The following is a 15,301-nucleotide window of genomic DNA, read 5'->3' as shown; positions in this document are numbered from 1 at the left end:
AGAGAGCAGGGAGGGGTCAGTTTTGCTCTTTTAGAATGACCCACTCTCTCAAGAACCAAGGTGTCCCATGAGACTACTTAACCCCTTCTGAAATCAGTTCTCCAACCACCCAACAAACTTGCACAAGGCCCCACCCTTTAAAGATTCCACAATTTCTTAACAGTGCCATTCTGGGGACCAAGCTTTCAACATATGACACTTTAGGGGCGGGTACAGTCAAGCCATACTCAACCTATAGCAGCCATTCACTAAAGAGTCTTATTAAAGTAATCAATCCTTGATCCTGTGCTGATGGACGTAGGACCAGATCACAGCCCACACTCCTCAGTATCTCACTGACCAGGCTGAGATCCTGTGAGATGGGCTGATTTGTCCTCATCTAGGTTTTCAGCCCATTTCCTGGTGATATCTACTGAGGCCTGTGTACCCATTCCCATTCAAACTTCTCAGCTAGGGAGGCAGAGTACCAATTAAAGCAAAGCATTCAGGCTTTCCAAATCCATTTGGAAGGGGGAAAAAATAGTAGCAGCAGCAACATTACAAAAATTTTGAATAATGTTAAGAACGCTTAATTTTGTAGCATTTGTATGGTGTTTTTTTTTTCATTTATTTGTAAACTGTAATTATCCCATTGCCATGTTCAAATTTTAAAAAGTCCCCAGGTGCACATGAATGTGATGTTAAAGGAAACTCTTAAAATATTCTAACATCTTACATTTCCATACATTCCATAAGCAATCGTGGTTTGCAGTTACACATAAAAATAGCTTCCCCATTCTTCAGTTCTCTTCTCTGCTGTTAGTAGCAGTGCAGAGCTTGGTGGAGAGAGAGAATTTGTTGGAGATAAGGACTTGGCTCTCTTCCCTGCTCTTCAGCTTTTCACAGGCAAACTGAGCTCTGTAGTCTCGAGGTCCTCCCATGGGACACAGAGGCTCAGAATTCATGCCTCTGAAGATGGAGTAGGAAACCAGAGGGCTTCAAACTAAGATGCTTAACAAATGGCTGTTTGTATAGTGGCCTGGGCTGTGACTCAGAACCTCTGTCTTGGGATTGCTGACCTATCAGGCTTGCACTGCATCTCACAATCGGGTACAATAGTTAATTTTTAGCTTAGAGGGGTTGAAAAAGTCTATTACCGTGTGAGGGAAAATTGTAAAATATGGCTCTTAGGTTTAAAGACTAAACTGAGTTTCATTAGGGAAACTGAGATCATTCACACAATACTATATAAATAACTCAGCAAAATTACAAAAACAAATTTTAAAGAACTTGATCAATTGTCACAGAGTATGACAAGATTCCATAATATGAGCAATACCATTACCCCTTGATATAAGCAAACCTTTCCTGAACAGGTTATGTGTAGTACAGACTCTTGATTAAGGAAGGAAATAAATGACTGTGAGATGGTCAGTCCTTGGGAACTTTGCCCTACTGCTTCCTTATCTTTGAGCTGATAAGTGGACCTCATCCTAAATGATATATTATAATGATAATGATAATGGTAATAATAATAATAATAGTTCATTTTCTCATTTCTCTTGCTTCCAGTTGACACTGAAGTTGGGATTTATTTCTCCTGACAAGCATCATTATCTATCTTCTCTCCAACCATTGACCTCATCCTATTCATTCTTCTTCCTGGGGCTTTCTTATCAAGACACTTATTGCTTTATGTTGAATTCTGGATGATTTTCATTTCTTTGAACATTCATAAGGAGCACATTCTTTCTAGCTTCCCTACATATCTATCCTTCCATTCTCAAACATCCATTCTCTTTATTGGTAAAGTGTGTTGGAGGCAATGCCCCCACATAGTTTCACTTCCCCAGAGTAGAGATGTAACCCTGCTGTTATGAAGTGTGACAATGCTGTCTACATGACACACTGCAAGCTCCGTTGGTTCCAGTTGCCCAGTAACACTCAGTCATGTTATCCAAGTGCTTTAAGGTATTTGAGAAAACATAAAAAGGGAAGACCGGGGCAGCAAAACCACAACCACTCATAGCTCTGTTTGTTTCCTAGGGATCACAACTGTGCTGACGATGACAACCATCAACACGCACCTTCGGGAAACTTTGCCCAAAATTCCCTACGTCAAAGCCATTGACATGTACCTGATGGGCTGCTTTGTCTTTGTGTTCCTGGCCCTTCTGGAGTATGCCTTTGTCAACTACATTTTCTTTGGAAGAGGCCCTCAAAGGCAGAAGAAGCTTGCAGAAAAGACAGCCAAGGCGAAGAATGACCGTTCAAAGAGCGAAAGCAACCGGGTAGGCCCCCCACCCCTGCAGCACAACAGTTACTGAATTTACCTGCATGACATTTGAATGCCAGCTGTGTGGGCTCGTTGATCATAATCTGAAATGTTTCTTTGTGCAAGTCACCGAGTTCACATCAAACCCATGTTAGTACAGATGCTGGAGAAGTTAGCATCTTCCCAATTTCCTATAAAAAGAACAGAATGGGTAGATCCTGGAATGAATGAAACTTTGGAGCATGGGGCCCAAACTTAATGTATGGAAGCATCTCTCCAGGATGATTCAGTATTCTAGTTGTAAAATTACTGATTTGAACTTTAGCCTGCTATGGCTCTAGGCAGTATAGTAGACAGACATGGCACTTGCCACCCTTCTTCTGGCCCACAGTTCCCTGGAGAAAAATCCAAAGTGCACAATGAGGAGGCTGGGGTTGTGGCTCAGCAATAGAGCACTCACCTAAGCATGTGCAAGGCACTAAGTTCGATCCTCAGCACTACATAAAAATAAATAAATAAAATAAAGGTATATAAAAACAAAGAGCACAATAAGTGAGCAGGGCTCTGTGCAGATGGTTTTGGGGAGGAGCTGGGTGTATTCCACAAAATGTCAGGGCTGGTTGTACCACAACAGCAGTGGCCCAGGAGGACGAGGAGGACATACTGCCTTGGGAAACCCTGGGCTCTCTCTCCAAGAGAGCACCAGAGCACAAGCCAGGTATGCCTCCTTCACCCAGCTCCTCATGCAGTTGCATCCTTCTAATCACAAAGTGACTTTGTCATTAAATATCACTTCAATTTATTTTAAATGAAAGCAGTGGTTTATTATAATTGCAAACAATATTTTAGTGAAAGCACATTGTAGTTTCTAGATAATTTTTCTTTTTCATTAACTAATTTATTTATTTTAATTAGATATATATGACAGTAGAATGCATTTTGATTCATTGTACACAAAAGCAACACAACTTTTCATTTCTCTGGTTGTACATGATGTAGTGTTGCACCATTTGTGCAGTTATACGTGTACCTGGGATGATGATGTCCATCTCATTCCACCATCTTTCCTGCTCACATGCCCCATCCCCACTCCACCTTCCCCTTTGCCCCACCAAAGTTCCTCCATTTGTCCCATGCCTCCCCCATTAAGAATCAGCATCCACTTATCAGAGAGAACATTCAGGCTTTGGGTTTTTTGGGATTCACCTACTTTGCTTAGCATGACATTCTCCAACTCCATCCATTTCCCTGCAAATGCCATAATTTTTTTCTCTTTTAATGCTGGTATATATACACAATATCCCATTGTGTATATATACCAGAGTTTCTTTTTACATTCATCTATTGAAGGGTATCTAGGTTGCTTCCACAGTTTAGCTGTTGTGAATTGAGCTGCTATGAATATTGATGTAGCTGCGATACTACAATATGCTGATTTTAAGTCCTTTGGGTATAGATGGACCAAAGAGTGGGATAGCTGGGTCAAATGGTGGTTCCATTCCAGGTTTTCTAAGGACATCATTATCCCAGGTACACATAATATTTCCATACTGCTCTCCAGACAGATTGCACCAATTTGCAGACCCACCAGCAATTTCCTTTTCCCACACATCCTCAATAACATTTGTTGTTGTCTGTATTTATGATAACTGCCATTCTGACTGGTATGAGATGAAATCAGAGTAGTTTTGATTTACATATCTCTAATTACTAGAGATGTTGAACATTTTTTCATATATTTGTTGATCAAATGCTCCTCATAGAGGAAAAAGTAGTCCTAAATCTTCATTATGTCGGATTAGGCCCTGACTTCATTAACAAGATAAAAGTAAGAATTAATAAATGGGATTGACTCAAACCAAAAAGCTTCTTCTCAGCAAAAGAAATAATCAATGTAAATGAAGAGAGAGCCTACACTTTGGGAGCAAATTTTTGCCACGTCCATCAGACAGAGCACTAATCTCCAGGATATATAAAGATCTCAAAAACCTTAACACCAAAAAACCAAACAACATGATCAATAAATGGCTTAAGGAGCAGAACAGACACTTCTCAGAAGAAGACATATATTTGATCAACAAAGATATAAAAAAATGTTCAACATCTCTAGATAATTTTTCTAATTGATCATTTCACTTCTTTCATTCCCTCAAATCCTCAAGAATATATTTCAACTTGTTTACAGATTGGCCTTGTTCCTACGTTCCTTTTGGTTTTTAAAATTCCCATTGTTAAAGCTTCTTCTGTCTCAAGACTGTGGAGATTTCCCTGCACTTTCCCATTCCATGGTGGGTCCGCCCCTCACAGGGAGTGAGCAGCTCCTTGGAGTATTGCCTGTGCCTGCGGTGGCCCAGAATAGTCTGCAAATGTTCATGAATGAATGGAGGCATGTTAAATGAATGTAAATGGCTCCCTTCCTTTCAGCAAAACATAAATAGAGTTGGTCTGAAAAACCCAGGATCTGTGAATAAAACTAGGCTTTCTATAGGCAAAATTATCTTGAATTTCTTACTGGAAAATATACTCAGTACCATACTGCTATGTTTCTAAAGAGGTCTGCATCCTACTATGAATACACAATTTGCTTTGGCCGTGCTGTTTCCAAGGAAACTAGAATTCGTCACATCATTATTGTTTCCATGACAGAGGCACACATACACACACATACAAATACAATGCTGTCTCTCCAAATTCCTTCTCTATTTAAACAAATTATGAATTTATTTCCTTTTCTCTAAATTGAAGCTGTTTAGAATGGTCCAATTGTTGTGCTGCAGAAATACATTTTTAAGAGTGAAGCATGAAATTTTAAACAAAAAGACAAAAAACAAACATCTCTAACATCCACTGAGAAAATTAGCAGAATATAGACACGATATATTATAAATCAGATGCAAAGGAAATTTTCAATTGACTCATGAATCCATTTTTTGTTCTTCGTTTGTCAAAAAATTTGCTTCTCTGTTTTCCCAGAGGTTTTGGTAACCCTTTAAATGTTGGTATTTTTCAAAAATCTGTAATTGTTAATCAGCTCCTAAGATGTGAAGTTAATGTAAAAATGTATGTATTCTAATTTTTGATGCATATTTAATGCTTTTAAAGATAAGGACTAAAAAAATTGTTCCTGACTCACCTAAAAATGTAGTGGTAATTTTTAAGTAGAAATTAACCACCCAAAAAGTTTATATCAAGTCATAGGGAAGAATATAAGAAAAGTGGGAAAAGTATCAGAGACCTTATGCAAAATAAAAATGTCACTATACATACAGGAAAATAACTTCAACTGTCTTTTGCAAATATTGAGTCATTAATTTTTCCTCTAACACGTGGGATTTTTATCAGTGTAGCCAGCTATAGTCTGTAGCTTTTCCCTGATAGCTACTGGCTCCACAGTAGGGACTTGGCTTATCTCTGTCTTTTCTGAGACCCCTGAGGCATGTCAGGGTGAGGAAGTAGCCTTGTGGCATTGTAGGCTCCAATAAGGAAACTAAACCACCAGTAACTGCCTCTAGAACTGTAAATTTATTGACCCTCCTGAGAGACCATGAATAAATTTTCCTTATATGTAGTGTCATGTCATATTCTAACTCAGTAATTGATCCATGGATGTTTGAAATGTTTGCATACTCACATAATTCCTCCTTAATCCAGTGATCTAATGTAAGCCCTGACTTTAACTGATTTGTGCTTATGGTGTATTTGTTCCTGAGTTGTTTCTGTACCCAAGAATTAGTCTTTAGTTACAATGCACACATTATAGTTACAAGCCTTGTGGTATTTTCCAAGTTGTCCAGTTGGTATTTAAATTTCATAAGATGTCAGGAAGTCAAAATTCCTGTCAAGAAATCAGAACCACAGACTCAATACCATTCCTACTAAACAGCAAGATCTTGTTCCTTACATGACAAATCCTGTCTTATTCTTCTAAAATTAGAGTCTTAACTGAAGCTGGAAGGTAAGTAGAGACAGAGAGAGCCACTATCTGGCATTCTAGCGACATATTCCCTGAAAAAGGTCAAGGACCCCTCTGTGTATTCTGGATAAGATATTAGGTTTTTTTGTTTGCTTTTGTTGTTGTTGTTGTTGTTGTTGTTTAAGATTTGCACCTGTCAAGGTTCTAGAGCAGGAAGAAAAACTTCATTGAAATTGATGATTCTAATTATAGTAGATATGAGATGGACCCTTGAAAATAACAAGTATTCATGAAATGTGTTAAATTGAAAGTCATTTGTCATTCTATATAGGGAATTACAGAATTCATATTTCACCACAATCACTTATTTATATTTTAAGACCTACAATAGAGATGATAGAAAACGATGAGCATCTCTTTTGGAAATGTTTGTTTAAAATTTTTAGTTTCTAATTCTTTCATCAGAATTAAATCCCAGCTAGTGTGGCCTAAATAGGAAGCCATGGTGCCAATAGTTTGGAAGCAGAAAATGTCACATCCAGGAACACCCAGGAACACCCAGGTGGAGGCTAGGTGCTCTGTGTTCCTTGACATTAAAACTTAGCCTTAGGTTTTGTCAACATCTGCAGAAGAAAGCCATTTACTTCTATGTACATGTAGATTATCCTAAGATGAAAGGAAAGCCTGAATGTAAAAAAGTGGGTGTGTAACCGATGTGAATCTGCAATATGTATACGGGGTAAAAATGGGAGTTCATAATCTGCTTGAATCAAATGTATGAAATATGATATGTCAAGAGCTTTGTATGTTTTGAACAACTAATAATAAAAAAAAGAATCAAAAAAAATTTTTTTAGTTTCTAAAATTTAACACATTTTAATAACCCTGTAATCCTTTCAGGAAAAAAAATTTTCAGGTGATTTTCATGTAAATTTTCTATACTTTGGTTCACTTTTTAATGTCACCATGTGAGTGTAAAACTATAAGGAGCCCAACTGTTTCCCAATAAGATCGTATTAGTTATTATACATTTACGGTGTTTTGCATGTTAGAATAAGGCTTACCTGCACTGTTGTTTCCAAGTGTCCATCTACCCAAAATAAGAATAATGCAAATTTCTAACAGTTCCAGAGTCCTGTGGCACATAAGACAGCTACAAACGATTCATAAAAGTCCAATGCATTCAAGAGCATTTTAGTTTTGCAAATAACTAGTGAGATTCATAGAGAATTGGGTGTAGCTTCCCTCAGGTGAAGCTTACCTCACTAGAGTTCAAAGGCAAAGACAAATATACAACACTGACCACAAAGTCTTGGGACATTGATGCATGCAGATTTATCACTAAATCTTGAAAACTCAACCCAACACACAATTGGCCTCATTTTTATGTGTTCTCCACTCACCCTGTGCAGTCTCTGAGATCACCATATATGTTATCATCCCTTTGCCAGCTGTTACCCTGTTCTCTCTACAAGAACATCTTTCTTCTTGCCCAATGTCTTCCTCTCCTTCAATCTCAAGGCAGTCATTTTCCTTTACGGCATTTTCCTTGATTTTTTCCCCTACCATTTGTCTGAATTCTGCCTATCACTCCATACCCCAAACACTGACTTTGTTCCTGTTTTTCCAACTTCTAAGACACATTCTCTGTGCCTGTGAAATGAAAACACTTATATCCCTTGTGCCCAACAAGCCTTCCCCATTTTGTAGTATCCAATTCCTGGCATGTACCAAAATACACATGGTATGATTCCCAGGTGGCAAATGTTCATGTAACATGTATCCATGAAAGTGTGGCCTTTGGTTCCACCTGACTGGAGGTGTTTTTGTTTTTGTTAGGTTTGGTTTGGTTTTGTCTTTCCAATTTCCTAGTGAGAAGAGACGGGAAAACTCACAAATGTCATGTTTTGGGGTTTTTTAAAGTTCCTTTTTCTTTGGTACTGGGGATTGAACGTTGGGGTACTTAACCACAGAGCCACATCGCCAACCCTTCTTATGTTTATTTTTAAAATTTTACCTTAGTTCAAGACAGGGTCTTGCTAAGTTGCTTAGGGCCATGCTAAATTGCTAAAGCTGATTTTTAATTTGCAATCCTCCTGCCTCAGCCTCCCCAAATGCTGGAATTATAGGCATTTGCCACTGTACCAGGCTAAATGTCATGTTTTTAAAGCCAGGTGAAACTGAATCATTAGGATTCTTAAAGTACATCATTTCTTTAAGAAAATATATTTCTTTCCTTGTTATTTTGTTGCACAAAAATGTTAATTTAGATCTCTTAGATTTTGATCAAAGAAGATTTTTCATACAGTCTTTCTGAGATTAAGATGGTATTTTTAAAAATGTATTTAAAGGGCAAGATGCAGTCTTTTTAAAAATGTGTTTGCTGATTGTTCAAAGCTCTCACCTGCTAGATTCCTTGAGGGTGAGAACCTTCTCATTTTTATCTTTGTGGTCCTGAACCAGGTCCATGATGATGGCATGTAGCAAGTGTGCAGCCATATTTTGCACGAATATTTCTGGAAAAGCCCAGGTTCCTCATGTTCATGTCTCCAGTGAGATGACCTCCTGAAGTGGACCCTGGAGCTTTCATCTCATGGTTCTATTCTTTAAAACATAAGATAGAATACAGAGAACCATTTTCTAGAGCTAAATAATGTTTTACAGTTTTTGTCCCTCTCTTGAAAAAAAAACAATTTCAGTTTTCTGAGATTCCAATTAATAATATCATTATTATTGAAAAGAATAAATTCTATATTTGTATTTTAAAAATAAACATTGGTCTTCCATTTGGGGTTATTGTCTGATTCGCCCTCAGGTACATATTATTTTTAAACATATCAGCTTACCATTTAAGTAGACCTGTTTAAAATGTTGGAGACTTAAATAAGACCAAATTGAGTTTGTTTAATAAATGACCTCAACTTATTTATTTTCATTAAGCAGTAACCAAAATCAGATATTTGGTGGAATGTCACCCAGATTTATTCCAGTAAACTGAAGTAATGGAACAAAATGAATTAAACAGGATCCAGCTCACTGGCTGAATTTCTTCCCCACCCCTTTATCCAGGACAAGACGTCCAGTGTGAGCCAAAGGATTCATTCCCTCACCATCCAATTCACTTCTCTGTGGCATAAAGCAAGGTGGAAGATGCTGGGGGAGATAAAGACTAGTGAGACAGGGTTCTTTCCTGCAGAATCTTTTATTCAACTCACCTTTGCTTGGGTAAAGGCCATCTCATATGTCCATGTCCTTTTCCAGTGTCCTCCCTTTTATATCCAAAGCAGGTTAAGTTCTCCCACTTCTTAAGGAGAGTGAATGACTACTGGCATTCCACAGCTGACCCTATCAGTCCTGCTGCCAGGTCCCAGCCCAGGACACACTCCTTTTGTCTGCTCACCTGTTTTAGCCACACCACAATTTATCTTGGGCTTCTCCTCCCACATCTCTTGGCACCATGAGAGAGTCTCCTGGATGATGCTTCCCTGGTCCTGAAAACAGCAAACAGACTTTGTCATTGAAAAGGTTTTACTGTTCATCAATCCAGAGGAAGATGATAAAAAAGAACAGATACAGAAGTTTCAAAATCTTACTGATGTCTAACATTCCCAGTACTTTTGAGATATAGAAACATCATTAGAATTTTCCTGCCACTGTATAAAAAGTAAGAAAAATATGTTTTTTTATCATTGAACCTTCCTCCCCATAATACTCTTTTGAAGGGCCTGCTCCCCAACATATGTGGACCATTTGCATCTCCAAAGCCCCAACCTGGCTGTCTTCTGTGCTAAGAGCCTGCTGAGTCCCTGAAGATCCCCGTGGTGACACCCTTCATCCTGTAGTTCACAGGCAACATCTTTTAGGAAAAACAAACATCTCTGGGCTCAGGACCTGTTTGCAGCTATGCGGGTATTCATGTTCTGAGGCTCAGTCAGAGTCAGGAGTTGAGAGGTCATGGTGGGGTCTGAATAGTAAATAACTGTCTCTCCACCCCTCACCACCCTCAGAGCTGCCAAAATATAGGATGGAGCAGGTGGTAGACAAGCATTGTGCTGTTGTGACCACAGCAAGTACGCCATGGAGACTTCTGGCAAATACTGGGACTTGTGGTGATGGCAGGAGGGGAGCAGTTCTCCACAACTCTGGCCTTTTCTTTTCTAGAATGCCCTAAGGGGAACGGAGACCAGTCCACTGTACTCTAACTAGGAATCTTCTCTACACTGTCTCCTCTCAAATTCAACACTTATACCAGCAAACTTGAGCTGTGCTTCAGAAATATGTCATTTTTCTACTTAGAAATCACATTTATGTTTTGTTACCAAAAGTGTAAAGTTGGAACTCCTTAACCTGACATACAGAAAACCTTACTGGCCTGACTCTGGTCTTCTTTCCCTAACATTACTAGATGTCCTTTCCTATTATAAGATGACATGAAGATGATAATAAGCTGAGCATGTGCCAGGACCCTTGAGTGTGAAGCTGTTATCTCCAAAACTTGAGTACCATACGGCTAGTTTGTCTCTCTCAAAATACATTACTTAATCTTTGAACTTTTGCTTGTGGTCCTTTCCTGTTTTTGTTTGTTTGTTTGTTTGTTTTTAACTAGTGATGGGAATGAAACCCAGGTCCTGGGGCACTCTAGACAAATATTCTACCACTGAGCCCACTCCCAGTTTTCTTCAACTCATTTTTGGAGCCCACTGAAAATACATCTTTCCTCTCACCTCCTGTAGTGGTTTGGAATATTGCTGTGTCAGATTTCCACAAACTTAGGTTAAAACAGTGCCCATTTTTACCGCACAGTTCCTTAGGTCAGAAGTGCAGGTCATGGGGGCTCAGCTGGGTCCTCAGTGTGTCTGACAAGACTTACATCAAGAAGGCTCTGAGGATAAATGTGCTTCCAGGCCCATCACGGGGTTGTCCACATGCAGATCCCGGTGTTGCAGGGTGTCAGCTGTGCATGGCCTTTGCGTCTCCTGGCTGTCCTATTCTTTCTATCAACGATAAATTGAGTCTTTCTTAGGCTGTGCATCCCTCTGTTGCTTTCATTTCTCTGACTCTCTCTTCTGCTTCTCCCTGGAGAAAGTGCTCTACTGTTCTTATGAAAACTTATGCTTCAATGGGGCCCACCTGGATAATCCAGGATAATTTATTTACCTTAACGGCTGTACACTAAAAAGTTATGTTGTAACTTATTCACAGCTTCTGGTGAGTTAGGTATGAACTTGCTGGGGGCCATTGTCGGGATTCCCACACCTCACCTCTGCTAAGCATAGCTAAGTGACCTTTAGTGGTATTCTCAAACACATTGTACTCAACTTAGCATCTTCTTGGGTGTCCTTGTGCCAGAGCCTGAGCGGCCACTGGATGTTTGCAGCCCTTCCTGAGCCCCTGCCAACTTGCTGTCCGGAGCTATTCCACTTGGGGTCCTAGCCCCCTAGTCCTGCTCCAAGCTCCAACAAACCCCTCTCTCTCCCAAGTCAGGAGTTGTGTGTGAGTCCTCTCTGCTCACTTCACCACCCTCTCATCCAGCCCAATGTCTTTATTGAGATTAAGGGGCAATAGGAGGTGGGAAGACTCAAATTAATATAGTAACAAATTATTCCTTCACAAAATAACTAGGAATTATGGAAGAAGCCATAGATGTTTGATCTAGTGCTAGAAGAAGAGGTAGGCTTTCCACAGACAATGAAAAGGCAAGGAAGATGGCCCACCAGGCAGAGGAATGGAAGGCAGATGGGAATGGACAGAGCATGCTAGAGTGAGTGCCCAGGGAATAGTGGCAGAGGCTGAGAGGCCATGGCACAGATAGGGAAGCGATGGTCTCTTGCCAGCAAGGATTCCACTCAAGTCCCCAGCTTTGGGATGTTTCACTGCAAATTCCATGGCAGACCCACCAATAGATAGACCACTGGAATTGTCATGAGAGATCAGAAACTGTATTTAGCACAGAATAAAATGTTATTTTAAAGTTTGGCTCCATGGTAGAAAGGGACTTTAGTCTATTTTCAGTATAGCCCATAACCAGGAGGCTTCCTGCCAGGACCAGGATCTGTCAAGGAGACCCTACATAAATAAGAGTATGTATCTACTCCACCAAAGTCATTAGGAGTGTCCTTTGATCAGAGGACTATTTGCTTGCTTCTCCACAGTAATTTGGCAATTTGATCTCATCAGAAAAGGGACAAGCAAGCAGGGAGTGTAGCTCAGTGTTAAAGTGAAGTGCATGCTTATCACACACAGGCCCAGGGTTCAATCCACACCACCCTAAAGAAGAAAAGAAAAGGGGGAAATTGAATTCCAGAGAATAGATGAGTATACAGTAGTCATTTTTATACCAGGAGGATCCAAGAGTCTCAGTGGATGCTTGAAAGCACAGATAGCACAGAAACCTGTATACACTATATGTTTCCAATACATACACAACTATAATGAAACTTAATATATTAATCAGGCACAGTAAGAGATTAACACAAACAATAACAATAAAATGATATATTCAAAGTAAGGTGAATGTTTTATTAATATATCTTATTGTACTGTATGTACCCTTCATCTTCTAGTGATGATGTTAGATGACACGGTGCCTGCATGATGAGGTAAAGTAAAGTTGATGACATCGTGATGTAATGTTAGGCTACTGTTGATCTTTTGACCACAACTTCAGAAGGACTGTTGAGTCACAAGGATGCTTGTTGAATTTAAGTTGGGGGGGGGGGGTGCTATGGGGCATTTTAGTTTTTACCCAGTGTATACTTATGTATGAATAGTTATAACACCTAAGTTAGGTATTAATCTTGAAAAGCATTTGTGCTTTAATTTCTTCTTCAGTAGGACTTATATCTATAATGTGAAATTGCAGGTTGAAAACATCCCCTCCCCTTACTTTCTCTAATCTCTAATCTTTGTGTGCATTTTTATTTCCTTCTTTCTTTTTTAATTTTAAACTTATTTATTTATTCTAATTTGTTAAACATGACAGCAGGATGAATTTCAATTCATAGTACACATATACAACACAATTTTTCATATCTCTGGTTGTATACAAAGTAGAGTGACACCATCTGTGTCGTCATACACATACTTAGGGTAATGATGTCCATCTCATACCACCGTCTTTCCTACCCTCATGACCCCTCCCTTCCCCTCTCTCCCCTTTGTTCTATCTAAAGTTTCTCCATTCTACCCATGTTCCCCCCACCCAATCCCCATTGTGGATGAACATCCACATCTTATCTTTTCTTCCTTCCTTCCTTCCTTCCTTCCTTCCTTCCTTCCTTCCTTCCTTCCTTCCTTCCTTCCTTCCTTTTCTTCTCTTCTTTCTCTCCCCTCTTCCTTTCCTCCTTCCCTCTCTCTGTCCCTCCCTCTCTCTCACTTGCTTGTTTTTTTTTTTTATTATTATTACCAGGGTTTGAACCAGGGGTGCTTAGCCACTGAGCAACATCTGTAGCCCTTTTTATGTTTTATTTTGAGACAGGGTCTCCCTAAGTTGCCTAGGGCCTCAGTAGATACTTGAAGCTGATTTTGAACTTGTGTTGCTCCAACCTCAGCCTCCAGAGCCACTGCGGTTGCAGGTATGCACTCTGGGCCTAGCTATGAGAATTTTTTAAGTCAAGGAAATAGAGTATATAAACTGCATGTAAATGTCCAAAATGACATTTTCCTGAGTTTGACAGATATACAATTTCTCTTGGATATAAGACATGATTAGGTGACATAATTCTGTCCTAGGTTTGCATATAAAAGTTAGTTTTATGGACATGTCAGCTGCCTCACCATGTGTATTTTCTTCCAATTAGGTGGATGCTCATGGAAACATTCTGTTAACAACACTGGAGGTTCACAATGAAATGAACGAGGTTACGGGTGGTGATACCAGGAATTCACCAATGACCTTTGACAACTCAGGAGTCCAGTTCAGGAAACAGAGCATGCCCCGGGAAGGGCATGGGCGGTACATGGGAGACAGAAGCATCCCGCACAAGAAGACCCACCTACGGAGGAGGTCTTCGCAGCTCAAAATTAAGATCCCTGATCTAACCGATGTGAATGCCATAGACAGATGGTCCAGGATCGTGTTTCCATTCACTTTTTCTCTTTTCAACTTAGTTTACTGGCTGTACTATGTTAACTGAGTGACTGTACTTGATTTTTCAAAGACTTCATTTAACACTGAGTGAAATATTACCCTGCCTGTCAAGTTTTTATACCTGTACACACACAGACACATACACATGCAGACACACACACACACACACACACACATATATACATACGCAATTGTATATATATGTGAACTTTCTCAGCATATATATAAAATACACGTGTATATGAGGATGTATGTGTATGTGTTTATACACACAGGTGTGAGCACCCATGTGTATGTCAAACAAATACACATACATATATACATTTTGCAGCTATGGACAATTTAACACAGGATGCATATTAAAGAAAGTCATAGTTTTTTTCTTTTTTAATGAAAGGGACAAGTATCATCTAAATATTTTGCCTTGAGAATGAGGGTGTGAAACACAATATCATCCCAAAATGTGTCTTTTATTATCATAAGTTAGATGTTTTAGTTTAAAAGTCAGAAAGAAATCCTTAGTTAATCTTCAGAAACTCATACACTGGTATCTCTAGTTTAAAATGAGTCACACACTTCATATCCTCTCTCTCAGTTTACTGAGTGAAGCCTGCTGGCTTTTCGGGTGATGGGATTTATTTTCAGTGGGTGTACTTTCTCGGTCATGCTTTAGTGGATGAGGTGAGTCGCTGGCCATGCGCTTACCTGTTGTCTTAAACGTAGATAGGTCCCATGTTGACATCTGAACATCCATCTTTTGAAGCCCATTGGGAGTGAGTGCATCTCATTGTAAGTACTCTGATATCCAGCATGTGTGGGTTTTTCATTGTTGTTGTTCACTCAGAGTGGATCCAGCTTAACTGTTGTGTGGGAACACGGTGGCACGTTTTGGCAATGACATTCAATCACCAAAAATGTGCTCTACATCTCCTACGGATTTCTAGGCCTGATATCCAACAGAAAGCATAGACGTCTCAGGTTCTTTGTTACTCTAAGGTAAAACCATCTAGGCTGATTTTCCCCCTTGCAGTTACGTTATCATTCA

At 39.5% G+C, this 15,301-nt stretch overlaps 1 protein-coding gene across 2 annotated transcripts in view; it reads left to right on the top strand.

Annotated features, from left to right (window-relative positions):
• The window catches only part of GABRB3 (gamma-aminobutyric acid type A receptor subunit beta3), a gene marked incomplete at its 5' end in the record, with an annotated part of 211,624 nt that extends 197,108 nt beyond the window's left edge, over positions 1-14,516 (top strand). For both annotated transcript variants that reach the window (XM_081292260.1, XM_081292259.1), the window contains 2 exons: positions 2,026-2,270; positions 13,967-14,516. In XM_081292260.1, coding sequence (XP_081148386.1) covers positions 2,026-2,270; positions 13,967-14,302 — 581 coding nt within the window. In that variant the 3' untranslated portion in view covers positions 14,303-14,516. The remainder of the gene's footprint in view (positions 1-2,025; positions 2,271-13,966) is intronic.
• Positions 14,517-15,301: the final 785 nt, after the last annotated feature.

The sequence above is a fragment of the Spermophilus citellus genome, assembly GCF_964194105.1.
Source record: "Spermophilus citellus genome assembly, chromosome: 4".
NCBI classification, from domain to species: domain Eukaryota; kingdom Metazoa; phylum Chordata; class Mammalia; order Rodentia; family Sciuridae; genus Spermophilus; species Spermophilus citellus.
This window is presented reverse-complemented; position numbering and strand designations above follow the sequence as displayed.